The sequence below is a fragment of the Oncorhynchus tshawytscha genome, linkage group LG30, assembly GCF_018296145.1.
Source record: "Oncorhynchus tshawytscha isolate Ot180627B linkage group LG30, Otsh_v2.0, whole genome shotgun sequence".
In the NCBI taxonomy this organism is placed as follows: Eukaryota; Metazoa; Chordata; class Actinopteri; order Salmoniformes; family Salmonidae; genus Oncorhynchus; species Oncorhynchus tshawytscha.
In genome coordinates this window covers 44,519,851-44,537,603 of record NC_056458.1, presented here as the reverse complement: position 1 = coordinate 44,537,603, position 17,753 = coordinate 44,519,851, and the positions used below count along the sequence as shown (strand labels likewise).

Sequence of the window (17,753 nt, the reverse complement as noted above, 5' to 3'; positions counted from 1 at the left end):
AAAAGAAGGAAGCCTGTGCAGAATAAAAATATTCCAAAAACACACATCCTATTTTCAAACAAGGCACTAAAGTAAAACTTAAAAAATATGGCAAAGCAATTCACTCTTAGTCCTGAATACAATGTGTTATGTTTGGGGCAAATCCAATACACAACTCATTACTGAGTACTACTCTCGCTATTTTCAAGCGTAGTTGTGGCTGCATCATGTTATGGGTATGCTTGTAATCGTTAAGGACTGGGGAGTTTTTCAGGATAAAAAATATACAGAATCCTAAAGGAAAACCTGGTTCAGTCTGCTTTCCACCAGACACTAGGAGATGAATTAATCTTTCAGCAGTACAAAAACCTAAAATATAAGGCAAAATCTACACTGGAGTTGCTTACCAAGAAGACCGTGAATATTCCTGAGTGGCCGAGTTACGGTTTTGACTTAAATCAACTTGAAAATATATGGAGAGACCTTAAAATGGCAATGATCATCCAATTGGAAATAGCTTGACGGGAAACAATCCAGAGTTGTGTTCGAATACTCACACTAACCGTATTACATTTGATGTAAATTGACTATGTAGTATGCTTATTGGTCATTGCGTGGATTTACAGTTGAAGTCGGAAGTTTGCATACACTTATGTTGGAGTCATTAAAACTAGTTTTTCAACCACTCCTTAAATTTCTTGTTAACAAATTATAGTTTTGGTAAGTCGGTTAGGACATCTACTTTGTGCATTACATAAGTAATTTTTCCAACAATTGTTTACAGACGGATTATTCCACTTAAAATTCACTGTATCACAATTCGAGTGGGTCAGAAGTTTACAAACACTAAGTTCACTATGCCTTTAAACAGCTTGGAAAATTCCAGAAAATGATGTCATGGCTTTAGAAGCTTCTGATAGGCTAATTGACATCATTTGAGTCAATTGGAAGTGTACCTGTGGATGTATTTCAAGGCCTACCTTCAAACTCAGTGCCTTTGCTTGACATCATGGGAAAATCAAAAGATATCAGCCAAGACCTCAGAAAAAAAATTCTAGACCTCCACAAGTCTTGTTCATCATTGGGAGCATTTTCCAAATGCCTGAAGGTACCATGTTCATCTACAGTCGTGGCCAAAAGTGTTGAGAATGACACAAATATTCATTTTCACAAAGTCTGCTGCCTCAGTGTCTTTAGATATTGTTGTCAGATGTTACTATGGAATATTGAAGTATAATTACAAGCATTTCATAAGTGTCAAAGGCTTTTATTGACAATTACATGAAGTGGATGCAAAGAGTCAATATTTGCAGTGTTGACCCTTCTTTTTCAAGACCTTTACAATCTGCCCTGGCATGCTGTCAATTCACTTCTGGGCCACATCCTGATGGCAGCCCATTCTTGCATAATCAATGCTTGGAGTTTGTCAGAATTATATATATTTTTTTGTCCACCTGCCTCTTGAGGACTGACCACAAGTTCTCAATGGGATTAAGGTCTGGGGAGTTTCCTGGCCATGGACTCAAAATATCAATGTTTTGTTCCCCGAGTCACTTAGTTATCACTTTTGCCTTATGGCAAGGGGCTCCATCATGCTGGAAAAGGCATTGTTCCTCACCAAACTGTTCCTGGATGGTTGGGAGAAGTTGCTCTCGGAGGATGTGTTGGTACCATTCTTTATGCATGGCTGTGTTCTTAGGCAAAATTGTGAGTGAGCCCACTCCCTTGGCTGAGAAGCAACCCCACACATGACAGGTCTCAGGATGCTTTACTGTTGGCATGACACAGGACTGATGGTGGCGCTCACCTTGTCTTCTCCGGACAAGCTTTTTTCCGAATGCCCCAAACAATTGGAAAGGGGATTCATCAGAGAAAATGACTTTACCCCAGTCTTCACCAGTCCAGTCCCTGTACCTTTTGCAGAATATCAGCTGGTCCTTTTGTGTTAGGGCTGAAATGCAGTGGATTTTTTTTTTTTTGGGGGGGGGATTCAGTTCATTTGCATGGCAAAGAGGGACTTTGCATTTCATTGCAATTCATCTGATCCCTCTTCATAACATTCTGGAGTATATGCAAATTGCCATCATACAAACTGAGGCAGCAGACTTTGTGAAAATTAATATTTGTGTCATCGTCAACTTTTGGCCACAGCTGTATACAAACAATGGTACGCAAGTATAAACACCATGGGACCACACAGCTGGCATACCGCTCAGGAAGGAGATGCGTTCTTTCTCCTAGAGATGAATGTACTTTGGTGCAAAAAATGCTAATCAATCTCAGAACAACAGCAAAGGACCTTATGAAGATGATGGAGAAAACAGGTACAAAAGCATCTATAGCCACAGTAAAACAAGTCCTATATCGACATAACCTGAAAGGCCGCTCAGCAAGGAAGAAGCCACTGCTCCAAAACCTCCATATAAAAGCCAGACTACGGTTTGCGTCTGCACATGGGGACAAAGATGGTACTTTTTGGAGAAATGTCCTCTGGTCTGATGAAACAAAAATAGATCTGTTTGGCCATAATGACCATCGTTATGTTTGGAGGAAAAAGGGGGAGGCTTGCAAGCCGAAGAACAACATCCCAACCGTGAAGCACGGGGGTGGCAGCATCATGTTGTGGGGGTGCTTTGCTGCAGGAGGGACTGGTGCACTTCACAAAATAGATGGAATCATCTAATTTAAAGGCAATGTTACCAAACACTAATTGAGTGTATGTAAACTTCTGACCCACTGGGAATGTGATGAAAGAAGTAAAAGCTGAAATAAATAATTCTCTCTACTATTATTCTGACATTTCACATTCTTAAAATAAAGTGGTGATCTTAACTGACCCAAGACAGGGAATTTTTACTAGGATTAAATGCCAACATTTGAAGTATACAAGCAGTGGACACTATTTCTGTGCTTTTAGGGCCCATAATGCACTTCTCCAAAAGATGGGCGTGGCTTCACACCTTTTTCAGATTTGAAGAAAATGGCGGAAAATATGCGTTCGAAGTCAGACGAGATTGGAAACAAATTCAATGCTTTAACTAATTATGACAAATGTTTAGAAAATGTTGCGCAATGTAATATAAAAAGTAATGACTTTCCAAATATGTTACTGTACGTTCCATGTTACGTTGGCTGACAGTTTGTTAGCTTTGCTAGCTTTATGAACTGCATAGTATATCATTACAGCTGTTGCTTGTATGGACCCTTATGTTAGCAAGCTACCTATATGCTAACTACCAAACGTTTATTAACTTGATTATCCGTGTCTTTCTTAGCATAGCGAAGTGGTATAGTCGTTGTGCTTTCTCAATGGACATTGTTATTGAAGTCATAAGATGTCTAGCTAGTAGTTTGTTATGTTAACACGCTAGCAAGAAGTTGCATAGCAACGGCATCAACTTCCGGTAGACCGGTGAAGTGCTATACTAATAGTATGTAGTATACAGTATGTTAGGATAGATATTTGAACACAGCTCAGGTGTTGGACATCTCTTATATACTTACCCAAAAAGACTCACAGCTGTAAAGGTGCTTCTACAAAGTATTAACTCAGGGGTGTGAATACTAATGTAAATGAGATATTTCTGTATTTAATTTTCAATAAATTACCAATAATGTCTAAAAACATGTTTTCACTTTATGGTGTATTATGTGTAGATGGGTGATAGAAACAAAATCTATTTAATCCATTTGGAATTCAGGCTGTAACACAACAAAATGTGGAATGAGTCAAGGGGTGTGAATATGTTCTGAAGGGTCTGTTCATGTGTGTTTTTTACCACATCTCCTAATCATGTCCATTTAGTTCTGGGTCTGTTGGTCCTGATTGTGTTTTCACATGTAACATATTGTCCAGCGTTCTTCACGGAGATCAAGTATTCTGCCGACATTCATACTTTCTCTACTCCGACTGAATCCTAATGACCATCTGCTCCTGTGGAGCAGCACGAGTGTCGGAAAACAGAGCACCTCTTACTCTAACACTGACTGGGCCATTTAATGAAGGCATTGTGGAGATGCACCACCGAGGTAGACTTAACCAATACAAGCTGATTTTAGGCAACAACATTAGACAATCTCAGAGACTCTTTTGTTTTCACCCCTAGGCTTTTCAGTCAGAAGCATAGTGCAGCAGTATTTGTCAAAAGTTTTAATGATGCTTTCCTGACTCTGGTGTATTGCATTATCAACATAAACATTTCCCTTGCATTGTGGCTGCAGTTATTGGAATAAAAAAAAACTGCAGTGTCATGATGGCAGGCATTTTGTTTTGAATGCCTTCACGAGGAGATAGTAGTGTGCTTTACTACCCACTCAGTTCCTCACTCCGACAAAATGAATCATCCAGTCTCATGATGTTGTATACTGTGAAACATTATTTTAATTTAAACATTTTTTTAGGGGGTAGATAAACTGTAATATTGCAGATTGTGGTTTCTATCAATGTAGTAGTTGGGATTATTTCCAATCCCCATATCTTTTTTTCTGTACATACAGTACCAGACAAAAGTTTGGACACATCTACTCATTCAAGGGTTTTTCTTTTTACTATTTTGTACATTGTAAAAATAATGGTGAAGACATAAACAACTATGACTTAACACATTGAATCATGTAGTAACCAAAAAAGTGTTAAATCAAACTATATTTAATGTTTGAGATTCGTCAAAGTAGCCACCCTTTGCCTTGATGACAGCTTTGCACACTCTTTGGCATTCTTTCAACCAGCTTCACCTGGAATACTTTTCCAACAGTCTTGAAGAAGTTCCCACATATGCTGAGCACTAGTTGGCTGCTTTTCCTTCACTCTGCGGTCCAACTCATCCCAAACCATCTCAATTGGGTTGAGGTCAGGCTATCATTGAGGCCAGGTCATCTGATGCAGCATTCCATCACTCTTCTTCTTGGTCAAATAGCCCTTACACAGCCTGGAGGGGTGTTGGATCATTGTCCTGTTGAAAAACCAATGATAGTCCCACAGCGCAAACCAGAATGGGTGGTATATCACTGCTGAATGTTGTGGTAGCCATGCTAGTTAAGTGTGCCTTGAATTCTAAATCAATTACAGACAGTGTCACCAGCAAAGCACCATCACACCTCCATGCTTCACGGTGGAAACCACACATGTGGAGATCATCTGTTCACCTACTCTGCATCTCACAGAGACACGGCGGTTGGAACCAAAAATCTCAAATTTGGACTCAGACCAAAGGTCAGATTTCTAATGGTCTAATGTCCATTGTTTGTGTTTCTTGGCCCAAGCAAGTCTCTTTTTCTTATTGGTGTCCTTTAGTAGTGGTTTCTTTGCAGCAGTTTGACCATGAAGGCCTGATTCACACAGTCTCCTCTGAACAGTTGATGTTGTTATTGTTATGTAACCTTTATTTTAATTAGGCATGTCAGTTTTAAGAACAAATTCTCATTTACAATGACTGCCTACCCCGGCCAAACCCGAAGGACGCTGGGCCAATTGTGCGCCACCCTATGGTACTCCCAATCACGAACGGTTGTGATACAGCCTGGAATCGAACCAGGGTTTGTAGTGATGTCTCTTGGAGTGAGATGTGGTGCCTTAGACCGCTGCGCCACTCAGGAATCCCCATGTTGAGATGTGTCTGTTACTTGAACTCTGTGAAGCATTTATTTGGGCTGCAATTTCTGAGGCTGGTAACTCTAAGGAACTTATCCTCTGCAGCAGAGGTAACTCTGGGTCTTCCTTTCCTGTGGCGGTCCTCATGAGAGACAGTTTCGTCGTAGCGCTTGATATTTTTTGCGACTGCACTTTCAAAGTTTTTGAGATGGTACGTATCGTCTTAAAGTAATGATGGACTGTCGTTTCTCTTTGCCTATTTGAGCAGTTCTTGCCATAATATGGACTTGGTATTTTACCAAATAGAGCTATCTTCTGTATACCACCCCTACCTTGTCACAACACAGCTGATTGGCTCAAACACATGAAGAAGGAAATAAATTCCACAAATTAATAAGGCACGCCTGTTAATTGAAATGCATTCCAGGTGATTACCTCATGAAGCTGGTTGACAGAATGCCAAGAGTGCACAAAGGGTGGCTACTTTGAAGAATCTCAAATATAAAACATGTTTTGACTTGTTTACCACTTTTTTGGTTACTACATGGTTCCATATGTGATATTTCATAGTTTTGATGTCTTCACTGTTATTCTACAATGTAGAAAATAGTTTAAAAAAAGAAAAACCCTTGAATGTGTAGGTGTGTCTAAACTTTTGACTAGTACTGTGTATTATATTTCCCCCTTAACCCTAATTTGAGTAAACTAATGGGCAACAATAAGGCTTCTACCTCCACCAATATTTAGGATTATTCCTGTGAGAAGTAGAAACCTGTCTGATGATATTGCAATCTGTAAACACACTTAAATTGTTAATGCGTTTACAGTTTTCATCTGCAGTTTCATTATTTTGGCTCCAATCTTTGGGTACCTTGGCGACCGCTACAACAGGAAGTTCATCATGATTGGCGGGCTGAGTGTGTGGGTGGTGATGACCCTGAGCAGCTCTTTTGTCACAGAATCGGTAAGTAAAACATTGGCCGTGTTCGAGAGCATCAAAATCGTGGTGTATAATGGGTAAATTGTGACTGAATGATATTCAAATAATATTTAGTTGTTATTTATGATGCAAGATGATTTGTAGATTAGTCAGACTCAACACACCTTTACATACACGTTAGCCAAAAACATTTAAATTCAGTTTTTAACAATTCCTGACATTTAATCCTAGTAAAGAAATCCCTGTATTAGGTCAGTTAGGATCACCACTTTATTTTAAGAATGTGAAATGTCAGAATAATAGTAGGTTTAAGTTTGAAGGTAGGCCTTGAAATACATCCACAGTTACACCTCCAATTGACTCAAATGATGTCCATTAGCCTATCAGAAGGTTCTAAAGCCATTACATCATTTTCTGGAATTTTCCAAGCTGTTTAAAGGCACAGTCAACTTAGTGTATGTAAACTTCTGACCCAGTGGAATTGTGATACAGTGAATTATAAGTGAAATAATCTGTCTGTAAACAACTGTTTACAAAAAAATTACTTGTGTCATGCACAAAGTAGATGTCCTAACCGACATGCCAAAACTATAGTTTGTTGACAAGAAATTTGTGGAGTGGTTGGTCTTTTAACTTCATGGCTTCACTGAGATGGGGCAATCATTCTCCCCTGGAATGGACTGGTAAAGTTTCAGTATTGTTGCATTGTCAGTATTTCTGGCTGCTGGTGCTGTTGAGAGCCCTGGTGGGGACAGGAGAGGCCAGCTACTCCACCATCGCCCCTACCATCATAGGAGACCTGTTCTCTGGAGCCAAGAGGACCGTCATGATCTCTGCCTTCTACATCTTCATCCCTGTTGGAAGGTCAGATTCCACACCGTAGTTTAGTAATCCTCATGGTGCCCTCAACACACGACTAATGGTATATAGTGCACTATTATTGCACCCTGTTCCTATTTAGTGCACTACTATAGCACCCTATTCCCTACATAGTGCACTACTATAGCACACTATTCCCTATATAGTGCACTACTATAGCACCCTATTCCCTATATAGTGCACTACTATAGCACACTATTCCCTATATAGTGCACTATTATAGCACCCTGTTCCTATTTAGTGCACTACTATAGCACCCTATTCCCTACATAGTGCACTACTATAGCACACTATTCCCTATATAGTGCACTACTATAGCACCTAGTGCACTACTATAGCACCCTATTCCCTATTTAGTGCACTACTATAGCACCCTATTCCTATTTAGTGCACTACTATTACACCCTATTCCCTATTTAGTGCACTACTATAGCACCCTATTCCGTATTTAGTGCACTACTATAGCACCCTATTCCTATTTAGTGCACTACTATTGCACCCTATTCCCTATTTAGTGCACTACTATAGCACCCTATTCCCTATTTAGTGCACTACTTTAGCACCCTATTCCTATTTAGTGCACTACTATTACACCCTATTCCCTATTTAGTGCACTACTATAGCACCCTATTCCCTATTTAGTGCACTACTATAGCACCCTATTCCTATTTAGTGCACTACTATAGCACCCTATTCCCTATTTAGTGCACTACTATAGCACCCAATTCCTATTTAGTGCACTACTATAGCACCCTATTCCCTATTTAGTGCACTACTATAGCACCCTATTCCTATTTAGTGCACTACTATAGCACCCTATTCCTATTTAGTGCACTACAATAGCACACTATTCCCTATATAGTGCCCTACTATAGCACCCTATTCCCTATATAGTGCACTACTATAGCACCCTATTCCCTATATAGTGCACTACTATAGCACCCTATTCCCTATATAGTGCCCTACTATAGCACCCTGTTCCTATTTAGTGCACTACTATAGCACCCTATTCCCTATTTAGTGCACTACTATAGCACCCTATTCCCTATTTAGTGCACTACTATCGCACCCTGTTCCTATTTAGTGCACTACTATAGCACCCTATTCCCTATTTAGTGCACTACTATAGCACCCTATTCCCTATTTAGTGTACTACTATAGCACCCTGTTCCTATTTAGTGCACTACTATAGCACCCTATTCCCTATTTAGTGCACTACTATAGCACCCTGTTCCTATTTAGTGCACTACTATAGCACCATGTTCCCTATTTAGTGCACTACTATAGCACCCTATTCCTATTTAGTGCACTACTATAGCACCCTATTCCTATTTAGTGCACTACTATAGCACCCTTTTCCTATTTAGTGCACTACTATAGCACCCTATTCCCTATTTAGTGCACTACTATATAACCCTATTCCTATTTAGTGCACTACTATAGCACCCTATTCCTATTTAGTGCACTACTATAGCACCCTATTCCTATTTAGTGCACTACTATTACACCCTATTCCCTATTTAGTGCACTACAACATTTGACCAGATCCACGTGGAATAGGGGAGCTTTCAGACTCGTATCTTGCTCTAGTGGTTTTGCAAAATAGCAGAAATCTCGTAATCAAGTCACAGGCAAGGGGAATCACACTGGAGAAAGCAAACAAACAAAGTCTAAAATCAGTCTCTCTGCAACCAAACAGAACATTGGGCACTAGCATTCCTTTTGGGCATTAGGCTAGTTCACATTCCAATGTCAATGTCCTCCTGTTTGTGTTTTTCAGTGGTCTGGGATACATAATAGGATCCTCTGTTGCCAATGCCACTGGAGACTGGCGTTGGGCCTTACGGGTAAGTCCCAGAAACACAACCTATTGTATTGAAATAAAGCAGCACACCTCCAGTTGTCATGTTGTGACACGCACGTCTTTATAACACACCTCTAATCCACACACCGTGGCACATTATTTTCTTAATATTTCATCAGGTGTGTATTCATTCCGAAAACCATTTACCGTGTAAGAACCAAACGGAATGAAACGGGGCGGGACCAACAAATACCTTCATTTGTCCAATATGAACTTTTGTTTGTGTTTTCCATTTGGAGAGAACGGTTTCTGTTGCGAAACGTTTTGTAACAGACAAAACTTTTTGCCACAGAATCAGCATAATGTTTAGACCCCTGATGTGTTCTTGCAGCTTCCTGTTCACAAGCAGGGTCTGTCATGAAATAATGTCATTTGAGATCGGACAGTAGTTGTTCTATCTGAAGAAGCAGATGAAATCATGTCATCCCTCCTTGAGTCCTGTTGCCTGGCGACAGAGCGCAAGAGCAGTAGACATTCTCTCCTGGTTTGATGACTCATATTTGTCTGCCGTTCTCACTGTCTGTCTGTTGGTCTGTCCATCTGTCTGTCTCAGCTCAATCCCATCCTGGGTTCCCTGGGTCTGTTCCTGCTGGCTGTGTTTTGCCCCAACCCCCCACGAGGGGCCTCTGACGGCCATGGAGGAAGTACCATAGAGCACACCTCTTACCTGGAGGACGTCAAGTATCTTCTGAAGAAGTGGGACAAAATGAGAACACATAATGCATCTTGTCTCCTTGATTGAATACTGTCTCCGACTCAGGTCCGGCAGTAGCCTTTTCGGGGCCTACCCACCTTGTGGGCAAAACATTTAGTGACCCCTCTCTTGGCGTTGGAGAGAGAAGATAGCAATTTTACAGCTACACTATATATACAAAAGTATGTGGACACCCCTTCAAATTAGTGGATTCAGCTATTTCAGCCACACCCGTTGCTGACAGGTGTATAAAATCGATCACACAGTCATGCAATCTTCATAGACAAATATTGGCAGCAGAATGGCCTTACCGAGGAGCTCAGTGACCGTCATAGGATGCCACCTTTCCAACAAGCCAGTTCGGAAAATTTCGGCCCTACTACAGCTGCCCTGGTCAACTGTAAGTGCTGTCATTGTGAAATGGAAATGTCTAGGAGAAACAACGGCTTAGCCATGAAGTGGTAGACCAAACAAGATCACAGAACGGGACCGCTGAAGCGCGTAGCGTGTAAAAATAGTCCGTCCTCGGTTGTAACACTCACTACCGAGTTCCAAACGGCCTCTGGATGCACCATCAACACAATAACTGTTTGTTGGGAGCTTCATTTAAATGGTTTGTATTTTTTATTTAACCATTATTTAACTAGGCAAGTCAGTTATAATATTCTTATTTACAATGACAGCCTAACCCGGCCAAACCCTAACCCTGATGACAATGGGCCAATTGTGGGTTTCCGTGGCCGAGCAGACACACACAAGCCTAAGATCACCATGCGCAATGCCAAGCTACGGCTGGAGTGATGGAAAGCTCGTAACAATTGGACTCTGGAGCAGAGGAAACGCGTTCGCTGGAGTGTTGAATCATGCTTTACCATCTGGCAGTCTGAAGGATGGATCTATGTTTGGCGGATGCCAAGAGAATGCTATTTGCCCGACTGCATAGTGACAACTGTAAAGTTCGGTGGAGGAGGAATAATGGTCTGGGGCTGTTTGTCATCGTTCGGGTTAAGCCCCTTAGTTCCAGTGAAGGGAAATCTTAATGCTGCAGCATACAATGACATTCTAAACAATTCTGTGCTTCCAACTTTGTGGCAACAATTTGGGCAAGGCCCTTTCCTGTTTCAGCATGACAGTTCACCTGTGCATAAAACGAGGTCCATACAGAAATGGTTTGTTGAGATTGGTGTGGAAGAACTTGACTGGCCTGCACAGAGCCCTGACCTCAACCCCACCAAACACCTTGGGGATGAATTGGAATGCCGACTGCAAGTCGGGCCTAAACGCCCAACATCAGTGCCCGACCTCACTAATGCTTTTGTGGCTGTATGGAATCAATTCTCTGCAAAAAGCCTTCCCAGAAGAGTGGAGGCTGTTATAGCAGCAAAGGGGGAACCAATTCCATATTAATGCCCATGATTTTGGAATGAGATGTTTGACAAGCAGGTGTCCATATACTTTTGGTCGTGTAGTGTATTTTCACATTTTGCAGTTTTAAGATTATTTCTGCAATTATACACATTTTGTCATGATTTATGCCATGTTAATATGATGAGAGGGACTAACAAAATCAATGGGGGCCCTCAGGAGGTCCGGAGCCTGCCTGCCCGGTCGGTAATTCAGCCAGGATTACTACCAGGTTTAGATAGCTGGCTAGACTAACTTACCTCGCAATCTAAAACATTTTAGCTGACATGGGCTAATTGAGTGACTGTCAGTGACTGACACAACAAGAGGAAAACTGCTGATGCAACAACCACATTTCAAAATTGCACCTTTGTCTAACTAAGTTAAGACCCCGACTGAGTTCCTTTAAACAAAAACAAAAAAGTGAGTGGGAGGCCCCTAGCTACAAGGGAAGGGTATATTACCGGTAACTTTCAAAGTTGACCAGTAAACTACCGGAATTTTGGAAACTTTCAGGATTTTATCGAATTTTTATAACATGTCAAATATATAAAATCATTTAAAAAAAAAAAAAAAAATAGAATGACAAAGCTGTGAAACATTTTCCAAAATATAACTCACCAATTTAGTGAATGCTGTTTGTTTAATATGTCTGTTTGTTTCTCCATGCAGTAAGAGTTTTGTGTGGTCATCACTGGGAGTTACTGCCATGGCTTTTCTGACTGGAGCTCTGGCCTTCTGGACACCCATCTTCCTGAGCCGAGCTCAGGTCGCTCAGGGCATCCAGCCACCCTGCAACACTGAACCCTGCGACACCTCCGACAGGTATGAACGAATAAATTAATGAGTGGATAGATTAATGAACAAATTAACGATAGCCTTTTTTTTGCCTTGAACTCTGACCTTTTTAGTCTCTTTGCTTGAATTGCTTAAAACAATAACACTTCAGTTACATGTTTCAACTGTCTAAAAAAATATCTTTCTGTCCAGTTACATCTTTGGGGTCGTGACGGTGGTGACGGGTATTTTGGGTGTTTCGTTGGGCAGCACCATCTCCAGGAAACTGAGGGACAGGGTGCCCAACGCAGACCCCCTCATCTGTGCTGTGGGCATGCTCAGCTCCGCCCCCTGCTTCTTTGCCGCTATCGTACTGGCGTCTACAAGCATCCCTGCCACTTATGTATGACATCAGCTCTTTAGCTTTTCCTGCTTGCTCTTTGGGGTTGCCAGGTTACTGTAAAAATCACTCTGTGACAAGTGCTGATGGACAAAATACTTCAGAAATGAATTTGATTGAGGTCCTGCTCTCACTAGGAGCTGCTAAAATGCTTTTGAACAAATGTTATGTTGACCAGATGTTGTTTTGGATACCTGTGAATGTCTCATTCTGCTCAGGTGTTCATCGGCATTGGGGAGACTCTATTGTCACTGAACTGGGCCGTTCTAGCTGATATCCTACTGGTGAGTCTGATTCACTGATATCTTTTGGCTCTTCAGATGGCAAATGGCATTAACCAAGCTGTTTCAGTGAGTTAGGCATATGTTTCTGTATACCTTTCCAACCCTGCATCTAAAGAATTGACTTGAGCAAGCTAGTTCTTGATTCTACTTATGTGACAAAGCTTGATATATATATATATATATATATATATATATATATATATTCCTTCTCTTCTCAGTATGTGGTGGTGCCAACCAGGAGAGCTACAGCTGAAGCTCTGCAAATCATGGTCTGTCATCTCCTAGGAGATGCCGGAAGCCCTTACCTGCTAGGATCTGTAAGACTGTCATTCATGGTTGAATCAAAACTCTTAGGCCTACAGTATGGTGTGTATGTCGCAGATTGACATTTATTGGGATGAGTCTTATCCTTGAGGCAGAACTGAGCGATTTTTGCTAGATGGGCCAGCTGCAAAGTCAAAATTGACTATATTGTAAGAAGTCATGAAAACAAAAATGAGCTTTTTGGTCTTAATTTAAGGTAAGGGTTAGTCAGTAGGGTTAGCAGTGTGGTTAGGGTTAGGTCTAAAATCAGATTTGATGACTTTGTGGTTATGCCAGCTAGTGACCACTCAGGAGGTTTGCCTCCAGAACAACATTCATGCCAAAAATGCTAACCTGCGTGCATGTACGTCAGTAACCAGTGACCATCAAGGTTGAGGTCAATTTCAATTTAAAAAATGTTCTCATTAAATTATCATTGATTTGAAAAAATTTGATATGGAATTGAGTCAGACCCCTGTGACTACTGCCTCTTTTCTTGCCCCTATCGGTCTGTAGATCTCAGACGCTCTGCGTACATACCAGCCTGACTCTCATACGTGGAGTTTCCGTAGTCTGGAGTACAGTTTCCTGCTGTGCCCTTTCGTAGGGGTCCTGGGTGGGCTCTTCTTCCTCATGACAGCCCTCTACATCACAAAGGACAGGAAGAACGCAGAGCTACTCACTGCAGGTACTATAGGGACGTATGGTTTCATATGGGTATATGGTTGATGTATGGCTACATATGGGTATATGGTTGATGTGTGTTCTGCTTGTATGTTTTTTGACTAAACATGCCAGAACTGTGAGGGTTAGGTTTGAGTTAGTCTCTTGTGATACGGTTAAATAAATGTTTTGTTAATGGCACGTGAGATTTGATTCTTGGCACCAAGGTTAGATTTGATACTATTTGGGTTTTTATAGGGGTGGCGGGGTGCCTAGTGGTTAGAGCGTTGGACTAGTAACCGGAAGGTTGCAAGTTCAAACCCCCGAGCTGACAAGGTACAAATCTGTCGTTCTGCCCCTGAACAGGCAGTTAACCCACTGTTCCTAGGCCGTGATTGACAATAAGAATTTGTTCTTAACTGACTTGCCTAGTTAAATAAAGGTAAAATAAAAAATATGCCATACATCCTACCTTTTGAATGTTCTGGAAGTATGATGCAAAGCCAAATAAGTGTGTGTACGTGTGCATTCTTGTGCACATGCGGGTTTGAGGCTGGCAGTGGACTAAGAGCTCTTGGAGTGTGTTTGTTCGTTGTGTTTGCTTGCGTTAGTGCCGAACAGAGTCATGACACATGATCGTGATGCTTACTCAAGGCCATGCCTGGACAGAGGCTCTCTTTGTCTCCTTCATAACTCTTCTGAACCATCCCAACACGCTTCCTCTCAGAAACTGCTCTTCCTCACAACCCAGATAGACAACACACACACAATCCGTACAGGTCCTTGATTAGGTTAAAAAGGAAACAGACTGTGAGAGGGCAAGGCTCCCTCCACAGACAAAGACAACATTGTGTTTTAAGTTTAGTATCTTGTAAGTGTAGTTTCTCAGATACCTCACAATCCCCTTCAGTCTGTGGGCCTGTGTTTATGAGTCGTGATAGAAGACCCACCACCTCAGGAGAGAGTTGGTTCCTTCCTTCCTGATAAGCTTTTCTGTAATCTCTCTCTCAGATTTCCGACCTGTATTACTCACAACAGTCATCTGCAAAGCAATTGTTTCACATGCATGATACCGTCTAGTAGTTGCCTTTGTGTTCCAGACAGAAAACTTTTTCATGTCTAATACTGTTTCCCTGGGTCTCTATCTTACTGCACCTCTCTCTGTGTGTTTCAGGGGTGTGTGATCCAGTAGATCCTCCTACTCGGTTTAGTGCCATGGCAGGCTCCACAGATTGCTGAGGTGAAACTGGGATCCTTGGAGGACACTCGGGCTAGAGGAAGATATGTTAGGTTAGATGTTGTTTGGTATGTGACCAAACTGAGAGTTGGGGTGATTGTCTGTAGTACCCCAGACCACTCTATATGAGAAAATAATGCAACTGGTAAAACGGATTCCAAAGCTGCACACTGATCCAAAGAAAATGAGTTGTGGTCCATCGTACACAGAACTGTTGTTAAATTATGTGCCTTTTATTGCAAAAAATGTACACCTATTTTATAATTAAGGTCTTTTTGTCTGACCACATCAATGTTTTTATCTCACACAACCTTAATTGGGGTGGCAGGTAGCCTAGTGCTTAGAGCGTTGGGACAGTAATTGAAATGTTGCTAGATCGAATCCCCGAGCTGACAAGGTAAAAATTGGTTGTTCTGCCACATGAACAAGGCAGTTAACTCACTGTTCACCGGTAGATCGTCATTTTAAGTAAAAATTTGTTCTTAACGGACTTGCCTAGCTAAATAAAGGTTACTTTTTTTTATATATAAAAAATAGTCCTTGTAGTGTCCTAAACCATACCTGACCCTGAACAACTGAATTTTCTGGGGAACAAACCAGCAACAATTGAAAAAAAATGAATCTGTCAACCCATCCATTTTGTTAGGACGTTCCAGATTGACCTCTCCCTCCCCAGGCCCAAGCGTCCCTCTTCCGCCCAGCAGCCAGCTGCTTCTTGCTAATGAGGACGGTAGGGGCTGTAGCAGGAGGTCCTGGGTTTAAGATGGAGGCTTCTCCACTCCACCTCACAGTGTGCAAGGGAATCCCCTGCCAATTCTCACTTTTTTTCTAGCTTGGTCAATCCACCTATTAAAATAACTGCAAAATGATTAGAATAATGACCATGTGGCAAGAAATGTGGAGTTTAGTTGCTGTTGAGTATATGTACATTGAACTAAAATATAAAAGCAACATGCAAAGATTGAAAAGATTTTACTAAGTTACTTATAAGGAAGTCGGTAAATTGAAATAAATTAATTAGGCAGTAATCTATGTATTTCACATGACTGGGAAGGGGTGCAGCCATGGGTGGGCCTTGGAGGGCATAGGCCCACCCACTTGGCAGCCAGGCCCACCCACTTGGTAGCCAGGCCCACCCACTTGGCAGCCAGGCCCACCTACTTGGCAGCCAGGTACAGCCAATCAGAATGAATTTTTCCCAACAAAAGGGATTTATTATTACAGACAGAAATATGCCATGTTTTCCCCAGCACAAGGTGCACCTGTGTAATGCTCATTCTGTTTAATCAGCTTCTTGGTATGCCACACCTGTCAGGTGGATGGATCATCTTGGCAAAGGAGAAATGCTCATTAACAGGGATAAAAAAAAAAATGTGTGCACACAATTTGAGAGAAATAAGCTTTTTGTGAGTATGGAAAATGTCTGGGATTTTATTTTTTTTCAGCTCATGAAACCAACACTTTGCATGTTGCAATTATATTTTTGTTAAGTGTAAATGTGTGTTTCTATCAAAGTAAAACATTTGGTTTGTTTAAAGTCTTGTCAAGCCTAGTGCTCTTTGAGCCTAACGTTGCACACTTTTTTCAGTCTAATCATATTCACTTGAAATGGCGATGTTTCATCAGGAAAATAATAAATGCAGTGATTCAGACATGGCTACAGAACAGTTCAGTGGAAATTGAGCAGGAATGAAATACATTACAATAATTTTTCTGAGAGTTTAACAGAGAAACATTTAAATATGCCTATGAATCTTGCAGGATGTGAATGTAGTCTACCATTAGGAAGGCTGCTTGTGTTCGAAGCAGAAATTAGGTACATGTGTAACGGATGTGAAACAGCTAGCCAGTTAGCGGTGGTGCGCGCTAAATAGCCTTTCAATCGGGACGTCACTTGCTCTGAGACCTTGAAGTAATAGTTCCCCTTGGCTTTTGTGGCGCGATGGGTAACGATGCTTCGTGTGTGACTGTTGTTGAAGTGTGCAGAGGGTCCCTGGTTCGCGCCCGGGTATGGGCGAAGGGTTTAAAGTTATACATGTATTGTCTGTCCTGACAGTACGCTGGCATTACTGGCTGTGTGGAGACTGAATGGGGTTTTAATATCCCTGTGTTCTGGGCTCTAGCTATTAATGAGCTCCCATCACTGACTAATAAGCGGAGCTGGTAAGAGGTCATCTCTACAAACATTCAAGATGCTGTTATCCCACCTGCTTTCCTCATAATGGTACTGTTCCTAAACAACCATAACCATGGATTAAAACGATAAAGTATTAAATGACGCCACCTGGTGCCCGAATAGCAATTTACAGTAGATCTCACAGGGGAAGAGCTGTCCACATAACAGTTGAAATCAGAAGTTTACATGCACCTTAGCCAAATATACATTTAAACTCAGATTTTCCACAATTCCTGACATTTAATCCTAGTAAAAATGCCCTGTCTTAGGTCAGTTAGGATCACCACTTTATTTTAAGAATGTGAAATGTCAAAAATAATGGTAGAGAGAATGATTTATTTCAGCTTTTCTTTCATCTCATTCCCAGTGGGTCAGAAGTTTACATACACTCAATTAGTATTTGGTAGCATTGCCTTTAAATTGTTTAACTTGGGTCAAATGTTTCAGGTAGCCTTCCACACGCTTCAAATCAAATCAAATCAAATTTTATTTGTCACATACACATGGTTAGCAGATGTTAATGCTAGTTAACATTAATGCAAGTGTAGCGAAATGCTTGTGCT

The 17,753-nt window shown here is 41.3% G+C and overlaps 1 protein-coding gene across 3 annotated transcripts in view; it reads left to right on the top strand.

The window, feature by feature from the left end:
• The window catches only part of spns3 (spinster homolog 3 (Drosophila)), a 29,423-nt gene extending 13,379 nt beyond the window's left edge, over positions 1–16,044 (top strand). For 2 of the 3 annotated variants that reach the window (XM_024402908.2, XM_042309168.1), the window contains exons 5-14: positions 6,397–6,533; positions 7,222–7,373; positions 9,169–9,235; positions 9,806–9,948; positions 12,023–12,175; positions 12,341–12,530; positions 12,746–12,811; positions 13,030–13,128; positions 13,631–13,802; positions 14,952–16,044. In XM_024402908.2, coding sequence (XP_024258676.1) covers positions 6,397–6,533; positions 7,222–7,373; positions 9,169–9,235; positions 9,806–9,948; positions 12,023–12,175; positions 12,341–12,530; positions 12,746–12,811; positions 13,030–13,128; positions 13,631–13,802; positions 14,952–15,016 — 1,244 coding nt within the window. In that variant the 3' untranslated portion in view covers positions 15,017–16,044. The remainder of the gene's footprint in view (positions 1–6,396; positions 6,534–7,221; positions 7,374–9,168; positions 9,236–9,805; positions 9,949–12,022; positions 12,176–12,340; positions 12,531–12,745; positions 12,812–13,029; positions 13,129–13,630; positions 13,803–14,951) is intronic. The other variant, XM_024402909.2, reaches the window with a different exon arrangement.
• The last annotated feature ends 1,709 nt before the right edge of the window (positions 16,045–17,753 follow it).